General features: G+C 34.9%; 1 protein-coding gene across 1 annotated transcript in view; it reads right to left on the bottom strand.

Annotated features, from left to right (window-relative positions):
- Positions 1-2,351: 2,351 nt before the first annotated feature.
- LOC129220840 (TWiK family of potassium channels protein 18-like) overlaps positions 2,352-26,214 on the bottom strand; it is a 50,057-nt gene continuing 26,194 nt past the window's right edge. Inside the window, exons 3-4 of the mRNA XM_054855271.1 lie at positions 19,693-20,293; positions 2,352-3,743 (exon numbers count right to left, since the gene is read on the bottom strand). Coding sequence (XP_054711246.1) covers positions 3,299-3,743; positions 19,693-20,293 — 1,046 coding nt within the window. The 3' untranslated portion in view covers positions 2,352-3,298. The remainder of the gene's footprint in view (positions 3,744-19,692; positions 20,294-26,214) is intronic.

The following is a 26,214-nucleotide window of genomic DNA, read 5'->3' as shown; positions in this document are numbered from 1 at the left end:
ACACCTACGACTTTCAATGAAATAGGCCCCAATCAATTAGTTAGAATTAATATTTCGGAATAGGTATTTAATTATAAGATCTATGATCAATTTTTAACAAAAATACATGAAAAGTTTTTAAAAAATATTAAAACTTAATTTTTTAAAAATCAAAAACCAAAAAGTGCCGGAAATTTTATCTCACAAAAGTCTTTGTACACTTTATAAAATGTCTATATATTATTGAATAATCTAACTTTTGATTAAGTTATTAATTAGTAGAATATCATACAGTATTCATAACACCTTTTAAACGTCTGGGAATAGATTTCATTCTTTTTCTTTCTTTTTTTTGCGTAATTTCTGAGTAAGTGTTCTACCGCACTTCGATTCTTACTGTTTCTAGCTCTATTTTCGTTTTAAAGCCCTATTTTCGTAATCTAGCCTCCAGATATCTCTAAATACGTTACATTAAGTTAAAATCTGACGATTTAGGGGTTATTTTCTAAACTTTAGGACAATTTTCGTGGCACTAGACGCAAATGTTGAAAACCGAGTGCTTCTTATCGTTATCTTGATAAAAAACAAAGTTGTTTCCAATAACCAAATTTTTGGCTAAGAGTTCAAAATTGGTTTTTAAAATATTTAAAGGAACAGCATGATTCATTATTTCATCAAAAAATAACAAACTGCCAAGTCCTGATGCTGATATGCACCCTCACACTAGAATATCCCCACTGTCCTGATTAACTGATCCAAATAAGTTCTTAAGATTAAGTGCCTAATTTTTTCTTCTACTTACAGTTATACAACAATTTAATCAAAAATATAAAATTAATTTTTATCTGTAAGTAAGACGTGATTCTAAAACGTTTTTAGCTTATTTATAATTGATTTTGCGACGAAAAGCGTAAGCTTTCTGTTTTTCGCACGGCTAAGAAAATTTCTGTGGGAAGAGGTCCCATTTAATCCAGCTAATCAGAGAACTTGGCGAACAATTTTAGGTGAAAATTAAATGTAATATGTTTTATTTAACTCTGCAGAAACGTTTACAGCACTCAAATGTGTATTTTTCATAAATTTTTTAACTTTAAATCTCCGATCACGTTTTGTCAACTTTGCCGGTTGACCTTTTCTTTCCTTGTTTTTGGTCCGATTCCTTTCTTTAAAGCATTTTATCAAGCATTTTACTATACAAACAATTAAATTAACTAGTTTAGAGATATTTCAAACCAATTTACCGCTACTGTGGGAAAAAATTCAACTTTTGAATGGTGTTTGCGGTTTTTTACGAATATCAGCCATTTTACACTAATAAGCACAATATTAAGGAATAAATAAACAAAAAATCAAAGCCAAATGACTTAAAAGGGTCAACACAATGCAAAAATATTAATAAAACTGCATATGATAATTTTAATCATGAATTTATTCGAAAATATTTGAGTGTACGATGACTTTTGTGGAGTGTTATTTCTCTGTATCTTCGTTTTCTGACCCGTTTCAAAAAGAAGATTCGTGAATATTTTGAAAAAACCATTAGGTTGTATTTAGAATAATATAGGAATGATGTGAAAAAATATTGGACTTCATATTCGAATTCAGTTTCGAGTTATTTTGGTTTTACTAAAAAATTTCAAAGTGTACGAACACTTTTGGGAGCCACTGTATCAGTCTCTATTAAGTAGCTCTTTTAAAGCTCTTTCAGATGATACACATTAATACTACAATATAAAGATCTGTAATGTAGTTCTAAGTAGTTAAACGTGCGTACTTATCTTTCCAGGCAGCTATTTTCATGACATTAATTGTAATAACTCTTAAACTATTTGTGATAGGAAAGAAATTCAATCACTATTAAATAGCTATTTTAAAGCGCTTTTAAATGATATACTTTAATATCACAATATTAAGATCCATAATAGAGTTCTAAGCAGTTAAACGAAAGTACATGTCTTAAAAAGGCGGCCATTTTGATGACGTCATCACAGGGGGTTCATGACCTCTGATCAAATGCCTCCCGGCCGGATTTTTGTTCTTAGATATGTACATAAGCATTGTGCAAAATTTCAGACTGGTATCCGGAAGTGAAATGTTTTGGGTATTTTTGTCACAAACTCCACGGACTATTAGGCTTTGTGCCCACTACACCTCATCTGTAAATTCATTGCACTGCTGCCGAAAAACTCTATATGTGTGTGTGTGTTTGAGTTCATACCGTGCGTGTTTGTGTGTATTTTGCATCTACAATTAAGAGATGCAAGCAAGAAAAAGAGAAGTATATAAAAAAAGTACATGTAGTTTTTCTTCTAACGGGATTATAATTCGTATTTTTACTGCAAAATCGATGTCGAATAATTACAGAAAGTATATCTTCCGTTTCACTGGATAGGTTATTATGATAAAAAGTGATAGTATTTGTCACAATAGGCCGAGCACAGTTACTTTTCTCCATCAATGCCGTGCAATACCACAAAAAGCATTTTATCAAGTCATTCATATCGATATAAGGTAGTTCCTTCAGACATGTCTCTCAAGCTCCAGTTTGCCTTCCAAGGAAAAATAAAGATCACACTAGGAATGGCTCCAAGCACTGCAAAAGGACGTTTCCGCTAGCAGTCATCTTCATTATCAGATATGATCCCTATCCTGTTTCCTATGCAAATGACGGATATCATCACTTCTTACTGCAGCAGGTCAGAAAGATGGTTACCAGAGCCATCCCGAACAGCAGGTACAAATGGCATGGTCCCAGTGTGAATTTATTTTCGTCAGAGACAGCTTCATTATCGTGCACCAGATCACCTAATCCTATAGTAGTTAAAGCGACGAAGCAGAAGTACGAGCTGTTCAAGAAGTTTTAATTTCCCAGTATGTAAAACGCACGGGGCTTCCACAGGTGTACCCGAGCACAGTCTCAGTGGGAGTTGGTTACCGTCAGAGATGGTTTCCGTATGTCATCGAATTTGATTCCTATCCTACTTCTTACGTATCCTACAGATTTCATCACTTCTTCCAGCACCATATCAAAAGAGGTGGCCAGCAGGACCATCCCGAACAACAGGCACAAAGAGTGAAGTCCCAGTGTGAGTTATTTATCACCAGGGATGATGGCCGTGTTTGATTTCAGTCATCTTCGCGCCTTCGTCATCAGATATTATTCCTATATCCTCTTTCTCACGCCACCTGACGAATCTCATCACTTCCTCCTGCAGCAGGTTAGAAGACATCACGAGCAGGGACATCCCGAATAGGAGGTACAAAGAGCACAGTCCCAGTGTTTGTTATTTAGCACCAGGAGTGACCACCGTGTCTGATTTCAGTCATCTTCGTCATCAGATATAATTCCGATCCTCTTTCCCACGCACCTGACGGATCTCGTCACTTCCTCCTGTACCAGGTTAAAAGACATCGCGAGCAGGGCCATCCCGAACAGGAGGTACAAAGAGCATAGTCCCAGCGTGAGTTGGTTGTCGTCAGAGATAACGGCGGTACCGGGCACCAGGTCACCAAATCCTATGGTAGTCAAGGTGACGAAGCAGAAGTACGAGCTGTCCAAGAAGTTCCATTTTTCCCAGAATGTGAAAAGCACGGCGCCCCCACAGATGTAGCCGACCACCAGGGCCACGCAGAGCCACATAGGCACGCTGACTTCTTCGTCGTCCTCTAGGCTCTCGTTCATGTCCCCCTGCGAGTAGGAGTCGTCACCCTCCAGCATGTTTAAGTTCGTGTCTTGGTAAGCCTGGTCTTGCTTCCAAAGTAACCTATGGGAGAAAGAGCATCAAAATGAATAGAAACAAAATACAGTTTAACTTCCATATATCGAACTTGCACATACTAAAATTGTCTATACATCGAACTCCCAGCAAATTTCCACGTCCATTATATTGAAAAACTAATTCTATATGTCGAAAAAAAAATTCTATACGTCGAAAATTTTTTTTCGAGACATTCGGCGATTTCGTCCCCCTTTAGACTGTTTGCCCCACAAAAAATGAAGGATATCTCTCTTGAGAAAATGAAGTTCAATAATGGTTGGTAGGAAAACTAAAAGGAAGTTGGGGTTAGGAGGGATTTACAGATAGGTTGTTCTTCCGTTCTGAAGTTCTAAAATTCCCTCAAGTTCATTTTCAATCATGGTTGAAACCAGCAATATAGTAAAATCAGTTTCAAACTGTTTCTTTTGTCTGCTGATTATCATTCTTAGACTTTTTAGCTTCAGAAAAAATTATTCAAATTAAATTTTGCTGTATACATTCTTTTTAAATTTTTACTTTTCTCTCTATTATATTGTCAAAACAAAATCCTTCAATAATGCAGATAAAGTTGAATTGCCGAAGAATGAACATATTAGAAGGCACAAAAATTTCATCTCTGGTAAATTTAAGATTTCCGCAAGCAGAGGGTCTACTGTATTACCCCTCATTATCCAGCATGCCGCAAAATTCAGTGGTCACCAGATTTTCAATAACACTTCCCTGGTCCTTTCCGGCGTGCCGAAGAAATCGAGGTTAGGGGGGAAAATAATATAAAAAAAAAAAGTTCAGCTTAAAAATGAATGTATAAGTTCTACACATATCTTATTAATATTAGAAAACAGTTTAATTTTGTAAAAATATTTACTAACAATGTCATTTGGTATTTTAACAAGAAAAATATTGTTTAATAACGAATAATTTTAAAAATATTAAATTAAAACTGAGTATGCAAACATTTAAGCAGTAAGCAGTGTTGCCAGATTGGAGGAAATTTTCCCATTTTGGGGAAATCTGGTGCTCTCTGGGGAAATTTTGGGGAAATGGGTTTTGGGGGGAATTCTTTGGGGAAAATTTTTTTTCTTGGGGAAAACCTGGGGAAAAAAACCCTGGGGGGAGGGGAAGAACTTTTTTCGTATTTAGATTCGCGTCAAGAAGTAGTAGTTACATTGTTTGTATCAAACAGCGTTGGTTTAGCTTTGCTCAACTTTATGGAATTCGCATTTCGCATTATGTGGAATATTATGCTACGAAATTCGCATTAATGTTCTGCGTGAGTAACTAGTTGATACGTGAAACAGGTAAAAATAAGTATGATGAAGAATGTTCTTGGATAAATATATGCAAAAATCATAGTTTAAATATACTTACAGAAGCAGAGAAGTAAATGCAAGTAGAAAAAAAAAACATTTGGCTATTTCTTATCTTTCGGTCAGGCGCTTATGACTAATGGCTCCCGCACGGCTTTGCTCGTAGTAGAAAATTAAAAAGTCTTTTGGTTCCCCTGTATATTTAGAAATAATGCATGATGAATTTCTCGCCAATTGGCTTGTCCACGTTACGGTTACGCGTTATGATAACTTGGTAATTTACTCGTCCATCTGATGATAGTTTTGCTCGGGAAAATGTTCTTAAAATTGGAATAGAAAAAGAACAAAATCGAATTTTTGAAAAATCGCTTAAAGATGCACACCCCCATGCTACAAACTAATTCTTTGTCAAATTTCATGAAAATCGGCCGAACGGTCTAGGCGCTATGCGCGTCACAGAGATCCTGACAGACAGAGAGATATCCATCAGACAGAGAGATTTTCAGCTTTATTATTAGTAAAGATAAAGATAAAGAAGACAAAAAAAAAAGAGAAAAAATGGGAAGAAAAAAAAAGTTGGGGAATTCTATAAGAAAATTTGGCTATTTGTTGAAAAAAAATTCAACAGACAAAAATATTAGAGGAAGTCGATTCATTTTATGAAAATATTAGTGGAAAAATAATTTTTGAATTTGGGGAATTTTGATAGAAAACATCGCTTTTGGGGGAAAAGTTGGAAGGGAATTGGGGAAATCTGGATTTGACCATCTGGCAACACTGGCAGTAAATGATCGCCCCTAAACTAGTGCTAAAAAATTGTCATAACTATTCAATAAATAAAAATTAAATTTACCTCTCTAAAAGGAACCTAAAATAATTTATTTAAAAAAAATATGAACAAATCGCAGTAACGATGATTGTTTCTGAATTGAATATTTTGTTGGCATACTAGAGGACCCGACAGACGTTGTTCTGTTCAAACTTTGTAAATTGAAAAATTAAAAAATTTGAATAAACTATCAAGTGTTTGAACCATTTTGTTGAAAAAAATAAGTAAAAAAAAATGTTTTAAGCTGCTTGGTTTCAGAATGCGTATATTTTAATATAACTTGATATATCTAATGCCCACTGAGCAGTTGTTTTGTCAACTTTTTTCTCCCGTACTTGATGGTTTGTTCCTTCAGCCATACTCAAAGGATAAAGAGCGTTCTAGGATATAAAGTGCAAAAATCTGACTACCCATCTAGAACGAACGGGAAATCCCGCTGCAACGTCCCCCGTAGGAAAAATAATAAAACAATCGAAAGGATATCGTTTAAAAAATGATAAAGGTAAAAACAGTTCTCTGAATAAGCGAAAATCACTCTCCCCCCTCCCGATGTAAAATAAACATTCTTCAGCTAAAATGACTAAACACTCTTTAAAAACGAAAAACAGTTCTTTGCAATTTGAAATATTTCGCCAAATAAACAAAAAATACAATAAATTACATTAACATTAGCTTTAAAATGTAAACAAATGATCACGCAACTCTATTGTTTATAGCCAAAGTCGCCAAGCCACCACGTTACTGTAATCCAGCCGATCAGTGAGCAAAGCTAACTCCGACCGATTAGCGGTCCGATCTTTTGAACGAAAACATTTAAAACTTCATGTATTGCCTAATTTGTTCTTTCCACCAACGATAAAGATCTTCTACTGCACTGATCTTTTGTGTACAGAACTACCCTGTTGTAATTTATCTGGACGAAAATAAAATACGCTTCGTCTTTAAATTCCATCATCTTTTCCTTTAATAATATGCTAATTAGTTTCATAATCCTTAAAGTATTCTTGACATTGGTGCCAAAACTCAGATGGATTTGAGCCGAGAAACAAATGTTACTAGGTACGGCACTTTCTGATCATTTGGTTATGAAAACCTAGAGCCGCTATATAGACAGGCCGACGCATCAGCTTAAGTTAAGCCATTTCGGATCGGATTTTTCATTGTTGCATTGCTTGGGTTACCACAGCAAAGTTTCAGATTGCGCCAAAATTGCAGAAAATAATATTTTACTAGCTGCGTCGCCCGGCTTTGCACGGTGCACCTCGAAAATAATAGTTATGTCTAGTGGCGCGTGTTCAACAATCAGGCTTGAACAAAAAAAAAAAAAAAAAATCGGTAAAACTTTGCGGCAGATTGCGGGAAAATAACCAAAAAGTAAACATTTTAAAACCCCCGATTGCAGGAAAAGCCTCATAACATAAACCTTTTTTTTTTTTTTGTTTATATTCGAGGAAAAAAATGGCAACACATCTTTCATCTCAATGATTTTCTTCACGCTATACATTTTAATAAAATCGTTGTTGCGGAAAGTTGAGATGAAGCACTGAATAATAACTTGAATGGAGGAAAGCCTTCGAAAAATATGGATTTTATTTTGAAATCTAAGAGTCATAATTAATAATTTTTAATTGATATCTCCGCTAATTATTATCGGAGGATTATGTTAAATAGCCAAACATGAAGACGGGAAGATGACGAATCCATCGATACCTGGTTCGATGGTCAGTTCACTGTCGTTCGGGAGAAGAAGCTTGGACATAGATAGATAGATACTCAGATTTTATATGTATAAGATTTTATAAGCAATTCACGTGCCGCTAATAATCGCTCGCAGTGAACAATTCGCAACTCCAACGAACTATAGGGGGCACTGAAGTCACTGTCTAATGGCGGAATTGAAAACTACAACAAACGCACATGGTAACGAAGAAAATGCTGAAAGTGTTGTGATTTTTGTTCGTACGTATGATTTTTTCGCTTTATTCTTTTAAAATTAATTTTCAAAGTCTTGTGGATATTCTGGCCCACGTAGAAAGAAATGAGAATTCAAGAAGCATTACTAAACGTCAAAGATTCATGCAAACTACGTAGTTCGTAGTTCTAAGCAGCTATTTCCACGATGTTGAATTCGATATTTATCAATTCTTGATAAAACTAAATAATAATTGTGGCCTGACAAGAATAACAATTAATGATAGAAAATTCAATGTGACATTACAAATTGTTATCGAAAGAAGATGATACTTTTTTGCCTTGCTTGGCTAGCGCTTATTTTTTTTTTCCATTTGTAGTTGAGTTATTTCTCTCGAATTCCCGAATCGGTTCATTTAAAAATTTTCTGTTTCGATTTTTCTAATTTCTGAGTTACGATTTAATTGTGTCATGTTATGCAAATCATCAACAAAATTCTCACGGATATATGGTGGTAGTTTTCTTTTCAGTTGATTGACCATTATTTCCTTTCACTTATCGAATTCTGTAATCTTACTACCATTTTATTCCACTCATGATAAAAATTAAAAATGGTTTAACTAAAAACGCGAAATCTCGCCAAGGCTACTTTGCTCGCACAATACTAAAAATTAATAACCCTAAACAAATTTGGCGAAACCTTTCAGCTGAGAATAAAAGGAATAAAGTAAATTCTTTCTCGGTTATTCATTTTGTTCTACGATAATATATTCAAGAAAATATTTTGCATACTGTCCATTCCAACTAAATGCTGCTGTAAAATATGGTAAGTTTAATTAATTTAAGATTAAAAAAACCCCCATATTCTTACAAATTCATACAAAACAATAAAAAATTTTACCTGGTATAACGTTATCCAATTTTGTTAATCCAGAGTTTTCTTGTTTACGCTTCCACCATTTAATACTTTTTTGAAAGAAATAAGGAAAACTAACATTATTTTGAGAAGCTCGAGTATACTACTAAGGGACGAATTAATTTCTGTTGTTGAAGGCGTTCTTAGACATGTTGAATGCGTTACTCAGAACAAACTGACCGCGTTTACGTCAACAGACACACGTGATGCGCAACGTGGCAATGTTTTAGGTGCAGACGCAGTTTTATAAATCACCGCAAGGTAGCGTATTCGAGCGCTGGAGTTCCGAATCACCAAACGCGATGACTCGCCAGAAAAGACAACCACTCAAACACGCGCTCCGATCCAAAAAGGCTAATCTTGAGCTAATGCGCCGGCTCGTATATATAGGTGCCTTATGAAAACCTAAAGCACACCGATCCGGCCGCGTAGTTCAACTACGACGACAGAACACACGTTTTGCGTGAACCTTCCAGTACTTTACTTTAAAATATATCTCGGGACCTAAAATCGTTACTTTTAAGAAATGAAGGCTTCACTCTCTCTGTCTACGTTTTATCTATTTTCAATTGACATATCACAGTAGGAAATTGCATTACAAAAAGCAGAACTGGCTTTCTTACTGTCATTTGTCAATGGGTTAAATATTTATTTCAGTTCTCGCTCAACAATAGGTTAAAATAAATATTAATCATTTGGGAGAAATAACCATCCAATGTTTTAATTAATTAATTAATTAACAAAAACTTTTCCTATTCGATCCATCGCGCTTCGAAACCATGCTTGCCACAGCTTAATTACACACAAAAAATTTGATCAAAATCGGTCCAGCCGTTTAAAAGCCTTATAGTGACAAACGTAGGCACAGAAGATTTTTATATATTAAGATAATTAAATCCATTATAATGACTTACCATAAATAGCAAGCACATATTATATGCAGTACACATTTTTTTTTTTTTGAAAGAATTACTTTCGGGATTTATTTTTTTTTCCTTACAATAGTTTGATTTCTGATTGGAACTGAATGGGGAAATTTACATTTGTTTTATTACAAAATAAACCTCAAATTATCCGGCATGCCGGAAAATTTGAATTTCCCAGGATGCTGGTCCACATCGCTTTTTTCCGGCATGCCGGATAATGTGGGGTAATACGGTACTATTATAAGAAATTTGAAAGCCATAATGAAAGCATTGAAACTTACTGAAAACTTTCACTCTAAAACATGAAACTGCAATACAGTAGGATTTTTAGAAACTATGCATTACTCAGTAGATGTTTCACATTAATTCATTTTTTAGCCTACTTTCCCAGTTAAAGTCACAGAAAGAAGAAAAACGCATTAAAAAAAGCTTAATGCATCTTAAAAAATATCGCAAAAAAAAAAATAAATAAATAAAAAAAAAATAAATAAATAAATAAATAAATAAAACAAAATAAAAAAAATAAAATAAAATAAATAAAATAATTAAATTAAAAAACGAAAAATTAAAAATTAGAAAGTAGGGTGTTAAGATGGGGAGAAATGTGTGTTAGTCTGTCTGTCTGCCCCCCCCCTCCCTCTAATAACTTTTGAATGAATAGTCGGATTTGGACAACTTTTTTTTATTCGAAAGATCTCGGCGAGTACACCTCATTCCCACACTTCTTCTTCTTTTTTTTTTTGAACAATTTTTTATTCAATTTTGAACAATTACAAAAAAAAAACTTAACTTTTTTTTTCAATTCCATAGCTCAAAATATACAAAGTATGTGTCACATTGTATAGTTTTAGCTGTGATTAAAACAGAGATGGCCAATCCTTAGCAGGCGTGCCACAATGTGGCACTTCAAGTATTAATATTGGAACGCGAGGACTCTTTTGAAAAGTTTGAAAATTTTTAAAAATAAAACTTGATAATAATTTTTGGCAAAGATTCTCGAATCTCGAACTATGTCGCTAGCAAAAATTCTAATTTTTCACTCTTATTTTCTTTTTCTGCAGACGATTGGAAAAAGCTCAATCAGTTTGATTTTAAATGTTGGCATTTTGCTTATTTGTTAGAAAAAAAATAGTGTTGTTTTTAGTACGCATTCGTAGTATTACGTACTTATAACAGTGCTTGAAGGGGAGGAATATTTTGGTTCCAGAGTAGAATTAGGAGAGACGAGCAGCAAGGGATTTTTTCTGAAGGCTGAAGGGGGAGGGGGGAGGATTGGCAACACTGATATGGAATATGGAATATGGAATATGCAGTTACTTTCGTTAATTTATTACACAAGCTTAAATATTGAACAGTCAGACATTAACTATAATGTTTTCAGATTATAATTAAGGTTCAATGAATATAAAAGCTACTTTTGACTTCAACAGTTCGTTGATTTAAAAAAAAAATCTCGATTGACCCTGTTTCATTAATGTAAAAATCATCAGCCAGAGGGTAGATTTAAATGCCATTAAAAGCTTAAGTAATATACCCTGCAATGAATAATAAACATTTCAAAAATCACCTATTCCTACCAAAGGGAGAACTAACAAATGTTGCAAAACCTAATAAATCCGAAATTCAAATTAACCAGAATGAATGATGGTTGATGGTTGTGTCCCATAACTGTGGAATGAGGAGTGTCAGCGCCTCGCATGGAGGTTTGACTTCTTAACAACACGTTAGATGGCAGCACCAACTATTAACAGTTGATTATTTTTAAATCCATAACAGAGGCCGAGGTGTTCTAATTAGAATTTAGTTAACAAATTTAGTTGATCAAAATAAATTAATATAAGCAATAATAACTAAGGTAACAATACAATGTTCAATTATGTAAGAAAAAGAAGAAACAGCAAACACGGCTGTATTGCAGTCGAATTTAGCAGAAATCCCTTGTACTCTAAAACACGGATGAGAAAACAGATCTTTCCAGTAATGCCTTATGATTTAAAAGATAATATATATTAATTAGGAATTTAGAGATAAAGAATGTGGACGCGTGCATTCATATTCGCATAATGAGTTTAAAATTCAGAATTTTTAATGAATATTTTTGTGAATTGAATTCTATAGACACAGTTCAATAGGAAAACTTCTTTTCTGCAGAAATCAATCAAGAGAGGCAACGCATTAGTTTTACATAAAAATCTCTTTAGTTATAAACAGTTTGTATTCTAAATATTGCTGGAGTTTTATATTTAAAAAAAGATGATTCAGTTGTTTAAATTTATTAAAATGAAAGATGTTACGGGGCTGAAGTTTAGCACTGAAAACAGGACAAGGGGTCATTGTTTTAAGCTATTTAAATCTCAGTCTAACATGGATATTAGAAAAAATTATTATTTTAGCAGGGTAGTGGAACCTTGGAACAGCTTACCGGAAGAGGTGGTAATGAGCAAGGGAGTAGATAGTTTTAAGAGGGCCATTGATCTTCACTGGGGATTGTAAATTGACTAGGACCAGTCTAGCTAGGCCCAGAGCCTGTTGCTGGTCATTACTTTTGTATTTGTATTTGTATCAAGTTTTGTACATATATACACTCTGGCCTCAAAAAATTAAGGTACAACCGGTTTTTTGCATGTAATTTGCTAATGAATGAATGCAGAAACAAAAAATTTGGAGGATATGTGCATTAAATAATTTTTTATTGAATGTGTCAAAGAAATTTGTATAAGTATATTGCAAAAACGATTTATAACAAAAAAAAAAAAAAGCAATCTTTGCGGAAAAGTCCATTTTTGAGGAAAATAGAACATCACTGTGTTCCGTAGTAAAATGTCATAGAAACAATACAAAAATGGGTTCTAATAAGAAATATGTCCCCCCCTAACTTGAATGCATTGGCGGCATTGATTTTCCATGCTGTTTATTAAGTTGTCGGACACCGGAATAGGAAGCGAAGACCAGACACAAAGTAAGCCTTGTTCCAGCTCATGTAACCACCTTGGGGGAGGATTTAAAGCAACAACCTGTCTGCCAAGATAGTCCCAAAGATGTTCTATCGGATACTGGTCTGGAAATCGAGCTGGCTATTCCATTCGTTCCAAACCGTGGTCCTCACGGTACTCCTCAACAATCCAAGCTCGTTGAGGTCGTGCAATACCAACCATCAGAATGAAGTCATTACCAATAGCACCAGCATATGAGCGGACATATGGATCAAGGATCTCATCCCGATATCGCAGAACAGTCAGAGTTCCTCCAAGGAAGACATGCAGGTCAGTGCGACCACCGAGCGAGATTCCTGCCCAAATCATGATTCCGCCATCTCTATAATTGCGCCTTTCAACAGTGTTGGATTGATGGTATCTACTGCGCTGTTCTCTCCAGATCAGTATACGCCCTGAATCACGCTCCAATGTAAATCTGAACTTGTCTGTGAACAGAACAGAAGTCCATTGCTGCTGGGTCCAGGAAACATGTTCTCTTGCTCACGGGCGTCGTCGGCACGGGGGACAGGGGGGATACGTCCCCCTCAATATTTTGAACTCTTCAAAAGTCCCCCTCAATATTTGAGAATAATAAATGCGTATACAAAAAATTCCGGTCTTACTCATTTGTGACAAAAAAAAAAAAAGAAGACGAAAAGATTTTGGACCAAAATAGAGCTGCTGATCTACCACGAAAACGAACAGAAAATGACACCCCTTGTCCAGCAAAAACTGCCTTATCTATATCATTTGAGGAACCATCTGAAAGTCAGTTGATTCCCACACTGTTCGCTGTCCGTTTACTTGCCTTTTTTGCCCTCTACTTCTTTTTCTTATTTCCTGTGCCACCTCGTGCTAACAAGTCATTAAAACGATGATCCACCCCATTCAAATCCCCCCACCATCTTTCTGACCACTCGTACGGGGGTGATAAATCTTTGTTGGTTTTTGCCTTGTGTTTCCTTCCCTTGATCATATGGTCTTAGAAGAAAATGTTTTCTCAGAATTGAGATCAAGGTCGAATGTGTCCCCTGCAAAAAGTGCATGTTATTTTCTATCCAAATGCAGCTGTGTGAACAGCAAATTTCGGACCAAAAAATTCTGTAATTCGAATTAACCATCATTTTCAATTTCTCCAAAACTTCAAGGCCCATTTCAATTCTGTTATGGTAAGTACTGTTCTCTTTTTTTTCGTTGAAAAAGGCATAACGATGTACAGCTAGTGGAGGTTCTCTCAAAAAATATTTGAAGATACCCTCATTAGAAAAATACCTCTCAAATTTCTTTTCCCTTTAGGGGGGGCCTCTATTCTTTTAGCGCCATCGACACAAGAGTTCAAATTGGTATCGGATATTTTTTTCTCATGTTTTCTTTTAGCCTAAACATGAACCATATGCCTTTGTTGAAAAAGCGAATATTATAAGAAAGTTTTCGGTATTTCATTTTTATTTTTCATAGTTTTCATCAACTTGCTACGAGCTAAGTTAATAGAAGAACATTTCAGACGAAAATAATGATATTGCGCTATTGATAGTATAAACATGAAAATAAAAGTATTTTACTATTTATTGACAGTTCACATTATAAAATATTTTATCCATATTTTTCTAATACATTACATTACTTCTAAGATATATGAGTAATGAAGAGGATTCTGGATTCTGTCTCTCTCTACCATAGAAGAAATATCTTAATTTCGTTCTTGTATTATCTTTTGGCTTGCAAGAATAGTGACCAAAAAATGCACTAAAAATTAATAATTTAAGTTCTTAAAATTGAAAACTTTTCTTGTTTCTTGTAGCAAAAATTTTCAAAATTTCATTGTTATAAACATTAGTAAAATTTGCATTTAAATGAATGCGTACATTACTGAAGGGAGACGTTACTGGTATAAATATTGAAAACTCGAAGTTTGGTTGGAATTACTAATTAATGGTAAATTTAAAATCGTTCACAATTTTTTTTTCTCTCTGTAGTAAAAACCGCACTACAAAGAAGGGATTGAATGAAGCATCCGGCCTGGTTGAATCATGAGGAGTGACTCGGCCGCTTCGCCCTGTAATAATTTATGTTGAGAATATTCATTTTTACAATTATAATTTTATAAATTATTGTCCTTTTAGTTATACACAACTAAACCATACAACAAAATGTAGTGGAAAATTATATTTAATTAAAATATTTGTGCTGAACACTTGGAACCAGAAACTGCAATAGAATTGATAATATATTCCATTTAACTTGAAAGTTCCCAAGAAATAAATAAGTTAATTAAATTATATTTAGTTAATAATTATAAGAACAATTTTAGTTGCTTCAAAATGAAGCATTCAAAATATTGCATTCTTGAAATATTTCTAGCTTTGAAACTTCCAAAAAAAAAAAAAAAAAATCGTACCAGTTTTTAAAATCTACCGGGACAGATGTCGCAGCAATGAGAACCCTTAAGGAATTTCTTTTAAAATTATATTTTATTGTTTTGTTATTAGTATAAAATTTCAGTTTTATTTATTTAAGGGTCATTTCACGGTATTTTTGACATTTATGTAGAGTCCGTAACGTAACCTTTTTTGCCATAACTTTTTAATTTACTGTTTGAATTGCAAATTATTTTAATTTGAGTTGGTGTGTTGGTAGGAAAAGCTCAAAATAAAATAATATGCTAATCAAACAGTAAGTTAAAAAGCTATGGCAAAAAAGGGACATGTTACGGACTCTACATAATTGTCTAAATTACCGTGAAATGACCCTTAAATATATTGATGTAGCGGTAAAATTTACTCAATTCCCAGTCATTGATCAAGATTATTAATAATAATCTAGGATTATAAAATATCCAGAGAATTATAAAAACGTAAATAAAAGCTGAATTTTTACTTCCTTTTACAAAAAAAGGAAGCATTGTATTTGCGAAAAATATTTCACTCAAAAATCGACCTTAATTTCCATTTTACTCACCCCCGAATGAATGTTGAGTTTATTTTTCAACCCGACCACACGTGGATAGATGTCTAGGAAGGTACAGACACCCAAAATATCCATTTTGACGATCCCCGAGTCAATTACAACGAGTTTTCTCGTGACATCTGTATGTATGTGCGTATGTGTGTATGTCTCTCGCATAACTCAAGAACGGTATGTCCTAGAAAGTTAAAATTTGGTACGTAGACTCCTAGTGAGATCTAGTAGTGCACTTTCCCTTCTGGTTGCATTCGGGTGTTTTTAAAGGGGTCTTTTGCCCCTTTTTGCGGGGAAATCATTGTTAATTTCGATGTAAACTCGAGTGCTGTTATAATTTGGCGGACACTAGGCGATATATCGCCAATTTTGTTTCGCCAAGTTTTGTCGCCGTTGGCGGTTTTTTTTTTTTTTTTTTTAATTTTTAAATCTGATTTTAATTTGGCCACTAATGGTGATATTTAGAGAGTAAACTATTGAATCACATTAAAATTGCCAGTAATCGGGAAATGACATTAAATTGGAGTAAAAGGAAGTCATGTGATGCACACATCAGCTCGTTAACTTTTAGTTTTTATAAACCTAAATATGGGGAGAATGCCCCTTCCTTGCGCATAATTTTGATCTAAAATCTAAATATTTTCTCTCTAGATAATTAAATTCATTTACAAAATGAACATTGATATAAGGCTATAAAATAACAGTGAAAGATATAAAGGCTTGATTTAATTTGTTACTTTAAAGGAAAAGGTTTTGGGGTGTATTATAGGTCAATGTGTGAATTCACGTGCATTGTTAATTATACTCTTATTTCTTTGAAAGTTGTATAGTACGGCCTATTTTGCCATTATCCTTCTAGAAATGAATCAATTTGTTCTTCCTTGTCTTTCAAAGATAAAAACCGATTTAAAAGAATACATTTTTCTATTCATGTTATTTTTACTGTTTATATGTAAATGCGAAACGGAAAAAGTAAGTTAAAGAAAGAAATAAAAAATATTACAATATAATAGTGCAAAATATATCAAAAATAATAGCTCCGCTGCTATAAATTAACATTGAAGTAACTGATATTTTTATATCACTATTATCTTGATATATTTATGATCAGTGATCAAATGGATATTTAATTTTATGTTCGATGTTTAGTCGACTCGGAATTTTTTTGCATTTTAGGGCAATGCCTAGGGTATTTTGCACTACAAAATACCAGGGGAGGGGAGGTCCGTTATCTAGTAAGTAAGTTTTTTTTTTTCGAAATTTAAAACTGCTGCTTGTGAAATAATAAGTCGAGCTATTCTCCCTTGAAAAAAAAAAGGTGAAACTATTGTTATTTTATTGCTTTTTTTTACTAGTATTTTTTCTTGATGCGCTCAACTATTTTATTCATTGGGGAAAAGAGTTCACCTATGTTTGTTTGCTTCGCTTTTAACGGGATTAGATTCACATTTAGAGACTAACTTTTTATTTTCAGTTATCTTATTGAAACGTTAAGAATACGCTTATTTGAGACGGTTTTTGACCGTATTTTTAGCCTTTTGAACGTCAACGTTCCCGAACGGAAACATCAATTAAAAAAAAAAAAAAAAAACCACCTTTATAATAAGTTTCGCTTGTGAGTGTTTTCAAAAAATTACTTTTGTCAACAAAAGTAGATTTAGTTTTTTAAAGAAAAACTCTTTCATTAATACTGTTCCTACAAAACATACAAAAAACCCGTTTTTATGAATTTTCAGAGTTAAAACTTTTTTAGCTTAATGCTGATAAAATTTCACAGATAATATGTATAGAAATCATGTTGATGAACGAACACGACCGATAAAAAGAGCTATCCATAAACTCCTTCTTTAAGATAGAAAAAGGGTTTCTTGTAACTCCGAAACACGTGCTTGCTGCTTCCTGAAAATTTGTACCTATGAACTTTGTTTTATCTTCTTTTACTTTTCAGCCCACGGATATTTATTCAATTCTTACTTTCATTATTTCATTCTTTTTATTTTTGAGCTGGAAGGCTTCCCGTTTCTTTTTACATCACTAAATTAAAGTTCCAGTTTTCAAAAAATAAATAAATGGGGGGGGGGGGGTATAACCCCTTGGTAATTGTTCTGCATTGCATCAATCGTCCCCCCAATAACGAAGAGCCAGCGACGCCCATGCTCTTGCTCAGCATAAGCGGATCCTTCGCTGTGGTCCGTGGATCGGAGCACACACAACTGGTCGTCTTGCATAGGGACATGCATATCGACATGTGAATGTCGATTTCGCACCGTAGTAGCAGAGATTCTTCTTCCTGATGCTACAAAGTGGTCTGCAACGAGCTGCAGCACAGTAGTGGTTCTTTTCCTTCGGATCGAGAGAACTAGAAAACGGTCTTCTACAGGTGTTGTAGCTTTTGATCGACCTGGAATAGGTCTTCTGGACACAGAATCTTCTGAATGGTATTGATCCCAAAGTCGCTGAACAACACTACGATACACATTGAGACATCTAGCAGCACCAGCCTGAGACTGTCCTATTTCCGTCCATCAAACTGCCCGCCATCTTAACGAATGGGGCAAACTACGTCTCTGAGACACTTTCTAAACTCTATTGACTGTTGTCACCGAAACTGCCTACAACAGTTGAAAATCAACACAACTTACACACAAAATTAAGAAAGCTTGATATTTGCATATTTTTTTCTCACTCATAAAGATATGTTCTTTTCTATAAAATAAAAGTGGCAGCTAGCGTTTTTTCATTATTTGTTTTTTTAAAGTTCGTCACTATCATTCACGCAAACTATGCAATTTGTTGTTACTGCCATTCCTTTAATGGTGAGCTTCGAAAAACATGCTGTACCTTAACTTTTTGAGGCCAGTGTGCATAGGTACATACGCTCAGTTTCTAATTATATGAGATATTACTTAGTTAAAAAAAAAAAAAAAAAAAAAAAAAAAACACACACACACACACACACAGAAAATTCAAAAATCTCTTTTTGAAACTTTTTTTTTTGCTTCCATAATCACGTCACACGTGATAGGAAACGTTGCCACCATTTTGGACTTTCTTGCATTGCGCAGTTTATAGGATTGCAAAAAAAAAAAAAAATCAAGCCACAAAGCTTGAAACAAGCACAAAGCTGAATTAAAAGCTTTTTACTTATTCTTTTTGTACAGTTTGTGTGCGTTTTTCTTTCTCTGAAACTCAAAAGATTCTTTTTAGTCATTTAGTTACTTTCTAGATTAGATAAAAATGCAAACACTTTTCCACGTACATGATGAAGTTTTCACTGATGTTGAAATCGATCTAACATTTTATTTGCTAGAAAAAATGAACATGAGTCCGTTTTCCATTTCAACATGCTGATTTTTATGACGAATATTTCAATCTATAGTTTTTGGATATTACACAAATGGTAATAATGTTATTTTAGATTGTTTTTATATGCAGCTTTTCAAAGCATATTATTTCCATATAATATTCAAACGCATTTTCTATAAACCTGATGAAGTTTCTGTAGAGTTTCTATAGAAACTGTTTTATTTTTCTGCGTAAACTATTCTACAAAGTTTTCTATAGAATCCTTATGGCTTGTTTTTCTATAGATTCTGGATTTTTTCTCCTATTGAATCCTAAAAGGTTTTCTATATAAAAACATCCTATGAAGCCTATAATAGAAAAACGGGCCATAATTCTATAGGATTCCATAAATTTTTTTTATATAATTCTATAGAAAATTTTCGTGTGGATTAAATTGTGCATAATTTACAATTATTTAAAAATAAAAAGTTTTAAAATGTCTGTCTAAACATTAATAAGTGGTGGGAAAGGGAAAGGTAAGCGCTGCAGAGGATCCGTTATCTAGTACTGGGGCCCATGGATTGATATGTGAGCTCCATGGAAATGGCAGCCAATTTATGACGTCACTTTCCCTTCACTACTTTTGTTTTGTACTGACATATTTATCTCATCGTGCCAAATTGAATATAAGTTCCAAAATAAATAAATAAATAAATAAAATAAAATAAATAAATAAATAAAGCAGTGGGTACAGAATTTTTATAGTTTACTGAAACAAATGCAAAGCATTTTAACAAAACGAATTAAAGATATTTGTTTCAGAAATAAATAACTAAACGAAACGTTACCTTTTAGAGTCCAGTATGGTGAAAATGCTGGGATCCATACGAACTGCAGAACAGTCGTTGCCGTGCAGTAATTTTAATTGGCCATCTACATGCACGTCTTCTTGTAAGGCATACTTATTAGTTATCACAGGAGCCAGAGGAATATCTCGTGTATGACCTTGGAAATGACCATTATTCATATTAGAGGTTATGAGCGAAGCCGATACAGGAATGTATGGTTGCAATTCATTTATAGGTGAGGAAGTGGATGAACTGATCGTTGGGGAAGAATGACTTTGAGCTGTGTGGTAAGTACTGCTGGATGCTAGATTCGGCGATTCTGTTACTGGTCGAGACTGGACAGGCCGTTGGTGGATGGTGTTCTGAACTGGAGGTTTGTGGTATGGCAATGTCATAGGTTTGTGGAGTGGTACCCTTTTCCGCCGCTTCTTGGGTCGCACGCACAGATAACAGCAAACTTTCCAGTAGATGAACTTGAAAGAATGTGCCATGGCATCTCCTATGTTCGAGAGACACAGCAGCAAGAGAGGAATTCCTATTATAGCGTACAAAACAGTCACCACTTTACCCCATGACGTTTTTGGGGCAATATTTCCGTATCCTTGAAAAGAAAGAAGACAACCTTAAATTTTAAACTTCTTCTTCTTCAAACAAAAAGAAGACATTTATTAGTTTTTTTTTTACATCTGTGACATTGAAAATATCCTCCTTACCTTTGAACCAGTTTATGTCAGTCACACGAATAGCCTATAGTACACTTTGTTGAATATTATGACTTTTTCAGGAGATGAATTTCAAAAACAGTTGATTACAAACCTAGCAATTTTAAATCTAAGCAAAAAACGGTTTCTCCAGTACGCAACACGAAAAATCAGCAAATGAATTTTTTTCGAACTCATTTTAGTTAAAGTAATAAGATTTTTCCAAAATTTCTTCTAATACATTCAGACTACTTTCGTTACTTAACTTCAAACGCTGGAATGACTTGCTTCCACATGCAATGTGCCAACAGCGCGGTTATTCCAATCCAGAGACTGTAGTTTCGTCCTTGTTTGGACTCATCAATCTGGAATAGGAATAACCTAGCTGGAAGCAGATATCATTGCATTTAAACTGAGAGTGCCAAAAAACTGGTAGATAAAGTAAAAATATCTCACCAGTGAGTGTCCGCAGCATTGTACGGTTCGACTTGTGACGGGTTATACAGCATGTAGCTGTGTAATACTACATGAAGTACATGGCTGGTACAAGCGAGAATCCACAGACATGGAGCGGTTCAACTCGTTAATTGAAGGCAAATCTGGGTATTAAGCAGTATGCTACCGCCTTTAAGGGTGGCCCTGGGCACGAGCCAAGGTTGCCATTTTCGAAATACTATACCAGCATTAATTAACTGAAAAACACTGTGACTAGTGAAGTGACTACAAAATGACATTTCAGAAATTAAACACAGACATCAATAAGGGAAGAGTGTGACAGTATGTGTAAAAAATACAAGCGCTACCCCCTGTCACCGAATATGTTGTAACCCCCCTGCCTGCCTTTTTTTTTTAAAATAATTCTTTCTTCTTGTCTTTTTCATGTTTTCTTTTAGGGTATTTTGCCCCAAACGACAGCCCTCTCATACAGTTAAATGCTTATTTGGACACTTACATTGTAAAAGAATCACCTCACCAGTTAATGACAATTGCACTGTTTTATCAATAATCAGCTACCTGTGAAGTTAGAAGGAAGAATTATTAAACTATTTCTAATTAGTGTTCATAAAACTCTTCCTCCCTTTACGTTCCAGTGGAAAAGGACATGTAGGACGTCCAAGTTGACCACGAATGTTCCTTTTTCACTCTGAAACTCTTGCAATACCTGGCTGATTCTCAAATACGATTTTAATAGCAAAAAGACTGAACAATGGGTCATCGAACGTTCTCACTCCGTCGGAAGAACTCTAGTTCTTCGAACGCATGGCCGATTTCACCAAGCGATAATTTCCGAAGCTCTGGAGAAATGCCTCGGTGTGAATTGAAGTGAAAAGCATAATTGCATTTTGAATAGTTTATTATGGCTAGAAGTTTAAGCCGCTGGTAAAATGGTAGCAAAAGCCTCAGCTATGAACTAATGACATGAAATGAAGGCTACATTTTAACCATGCGTTGGATTCATCAAGACAGATGATGACAATTAGGACAGTTGCTAGTCAGATGAGTGTGACTAATCAATGAAACTAAATCTGCGAAATTGTGCTCGTGCCTAAACTTTTCAGTCATTAATCTTTCATTTTTTAAGTCTGATATTACTATTTTTTTCGGTGAGAAAAACACATTCTAGAATCAGAGCAAAGAAGAATATCCATTGAATTCTGTAAAAAATAGGAGTTGACTTGTGACAGTTGATATTCGATTTAGAACCTAAATCGAAAATTAATGGATGGATTTTTTCGTCTCAGTTTACCTTTTTACACTTTACCAATTCTTAATCATATGTTTTTGCAAGAAAATATGCAAAAGTAGGAGGGAAAAAAACATAATTTATAAAAAACTATTTCTAGACAAATTTGTTAATGTGCTATGTTTCAACATGAATGTACACTAAGATAAAATTAAAATATGTCATTAAGGGCGACAGCCCGATGGTATAGGCAGTACAGCAAATTGAGAAGAGATAAAGTGGAGGGAGTGAAGACTTTCATTCATGAAGGAAAGACCCCTAAGTCCAAGTCACGTGATACATTTTAAAGAAAAGCATTGAAAGAAATCAGGTTTATTCCATTAGTATCACGCAAAACGTGTCAACCATTCGTCTTTGTTGAGTCACGTGACTTGAGGTCTTTGCCTAGCCAATCTTTGAACTTGCTCCCTCCATTTACTAATTTCTGCTCTAAAGGTACAGCACGTTACTCCGGGTCCTCGGGTTCTGGATTCGGATCATAGCTAGGCATGGGTGTTGAATCAATATTGAACTTATTCGGAACATTTCCTAATAGTTCGGAGCATTTGGTTGAAGTTCTATAGATCCTTCTACATTCTCAGCCAAACAGGAGCGTACTGTCTGACCACGGATTGTATAGAAAGACAAACGTCCGTTTTACAGCCGTAAATGGAGGAATCTATTATTTTTTAGCGATTCAGCTTTTGCAGAAGCAGAGCCTCATTCAAATGAGCAAAATACGCGCACCAAACTTTTACTTTTCCCCCTCATTCAGATAGATTCGTCTTATCTGGACGTTTGAAAATTCTAAACAATCCGTGGTTGGACAGTATATAGGAATTTATTTTGAGAGGGATCCAAGTTAAATATTATGAGAAATTCCCAAAATTAACTTTGAAAATATTAAATTCCTTATTTGCTATAAGTTGTTTCTAACTTATTTAGAGAGAGGACAGAGCCCCTTTCGCTCCCCCCTAAAATACGCACTTGATTTGAAGTTATTCGAAGAAATGGGTACTGCACAACCTTGTAAATGTTTGTAGTTTTTTCTTCCTATGCTTTTTCTATGTTGGCTTCAAGATTTTACCGAGGCGCAAATATTGATCTGTAATATATTCTGATAATGAGATACTAACAAATGATTTTTTTTAAAACTTATACTTAATGTTAATATTTATCACTTAAATGGTGTTTTGATCCTCAGTTTAAGGTGTATCCAATTTCACAAAAAGGTTTACTGGCCTTAAAGTAAAGACTCACTCTGTATATGAGACGTTGTGAAAAAAGTACGCATGTAGAATTGGTAGGAGAATAAGGGAGGGGGGGGGGGGGTCTCACTGTTTTTGTCAAGCCATTCCAACCAAATGCGAACTTTATGAAACCTATCCAATTTTCTGTCATTTTGTAATCTTGTTTAGCGCAAGGATCGATCACGGAACTCCGTGGGGAAAAAAAAGAGGGAGATGCGACGGTCCATTACCTACAAATCTCGCAACTAAGTCACGAAAGTTATACTTTGCGGGGATAATGACTCCCGCTATATGAGACCGCTGTGGCTGTAGAAAAAGGAAAAGAATAAAAAGAAAAAAAAGAAAACAGACTATCTTTCTGGAGCGGGCGGAGTTACGGTCACGATCATTTCCGATGGTTTCAGAAGATGCAGAAAATGTACCACGTGCCCTCGGAAGCTGGCTTTTGTTTCTGACTGTTCGTTGTTGCCATTTCAGGTACGTGTTGAATAAGGAAATGAGCGCCGATTCATCTTGATTGAAAAGTACAAAGACATATCTTTTAAGCTCGAAACACGTCTGTAGGCATATAATGGGAATATGAGACAAATTGCTCCGACATAGTTCACATAAATGATATTTGAAACCAAACCTATCGATTTCATCTGAGACATACAGAGAGTTATCAAAATAATGGAAACACCTGAGAATAAAAGTGACATTTTTTAATGCGCTTTGTAAGTAATAAAAAATAAAATTAGATATCTGTTTTTTTTTTTTTTTTTTTTTTTTTTTTTTTTGAGCAATCACGATTGCTTATTGTCCTCACTTGACCGTCCTTGGCGTTGTGGTTCCTTTTTTAGCTTGGACCAAGGGCCTCTGCAGCACCACCGCCCACCGTCCTCTGCAGGCTCCGGTCTTGAGTTATCTGCGTCTCCTGATCAGAGGCGTTCATGTCCTACACACACACACGCTCACACACATACACACTCACGATTTCACACACACCTACGTGCATACACACAGGTCTACGCACACACACAGGTCTACGCACACACACAGGTCTACGCACACACACAAGCCTACACACTTACACACACAACTATGCACACGTAACCACGCAGGAGGAGACGCAGGATTGGGGGGACAGGAGCTGTTTCTAGAAATAATAACTTCTCTATGAGTTGGGTCCTGTCGCAGTTCGTGATTGCGAAAAACATAATTTGAATTCAAAATTTCAGAATTCAATTTTTTTTTTTTTTAAATAAATAGCAATGTACATATCCTGGTACTATTTGGTGGTTTAACGGAAGTTCTGGAAGTCTAGGATTTTTTTCAAACTCGTGAAATGTCGGATCTCTTAAAACTTTCAAAGAGGCCAAATTGTTGGAGTGCGACTGGCTGAAGCAAGTGTCACTGAAACATTTCAACTTTTTGGTGCATCTAAAAGTACACTATCTAAAGTCATGACAGCATACACACAGCGCTGTAAGACAAGCTCGGCAAAGCAAAATAGTGGGCGGAAAGAGAAGCTCAATGATAGAAACCGACGGGTATTGAAGTGGATTGTAATGTCTAAAAAGCGAACAACAGCAGCAAAAGTGACCACAGAACTCAATCACCACATAGAGTCACCAGTGTGAGCGATTAAAGTTAAAAGGGCATCTTTATAAACAGTCCATTTACGGCAGAATAGCGATTCCCGAAATTTTTTTTCAAAGTGTGTCCATTATTTTGATAACTACCTGTATATGGATGTCTCGATTGCCAAATCGATTAACTCCATTTTTTTAAAAAATCCTCCTTTCTGCTTTAAAAATGCTTTATCAATGCTTAGCATGTGAATTATATATTAAAATTTTGGTTCAATACATTTCTGTCCATGTGATGGCAGAAAATGTAACACGAGGACCTATATACTCTTATGGATAACACCATCTTCTTCATCACTTTTCTCTATTTTTTCTTTTGTGGAGTTATAGTCGATTTGGCAAGTGAAGTCGATTTGGCATACGTTTAAATCTTTCTAAATGGATTCAGTGTATTTTATAGTCAAGTTTCAGTCGAATCCATAGAAATCCTTTTGAATCAGTTTTTATTTTCAATGTTGCCCACCTGAGGGGGGGGGGGGGGAGATGGCGCAGAATTGAAAATTTTAAGGGGGGGGGGAGGGTGTTTTGAGAGGCATTTTTCATTTTTTTTGGAGGGGAAGCTCTTACTTTTGGGAGGGGTCTTCGCGATATTTAGGGGGGTGGGAGTTGAGCCCTTGCTCGTAGGTGGGTTGGGCACCCCTGTTTCTTTCGTAAGGTTAAACGAAGTGGTTAAGATAAAACGATCATTACTGAATTAACAAGAACTGGTAAAAATTTTTAAATGTTTTTTAAAAACATCTAAAAAGCAAGGAAAAATATGAAAAAGGATAGAAAATTACAAACCAAGAATTGTTTTTGTCTATCACTTGATGCCTGTTTTATTATATCAGTTTTTCAGAAATCAGATTCTGAATGTAAAATAAGAAATAACAACGTTAAATAGCACAAATTTCAGAAGGAACGCCTTTTTCAATGCTCAAGAAATGAGCTTATGGAATTCTTTTGCAATGAAAAATGCGTTCCTTGCAACGTCGGAACAAAAGTCTGCAGTAACCTGCAATGTGTGCTGTTTGACGTTGCTATTTCTTATTTTACTTTTTATGCACAAAGGTACTTATTTTACTCAATTTCTGAATATTTGGCTCCAAAGTTGTGAAATTGTCAATAACCGTGCATTTCTGTTTGTAAAATTTAACAAAACAACGGGCCAAACGGATCAGCTTCGCGGGCCGCAGGTTGGACATTACTGGACTACACTGTTAAAAATTCAACGTTTC

The sequence above is a fragment of the Uloborus diversus genome, chromosome 4 (genome assembly GCF_026930045.1).
Source record: "Uloborus diversus isolate 005 chromosome 4, Udiv.v.3.1, whole genome shotgun sequence".
Classification (NCBI taxonomy): Eukaryota; Metazoa; Arthropoda; class Arachnida; order Araneae; family Uloboridae; genus Uloborus; species Uloborus diversus.
This window is presented reverse-complemented; position numbering and strand designations above follow the sequence as displayed.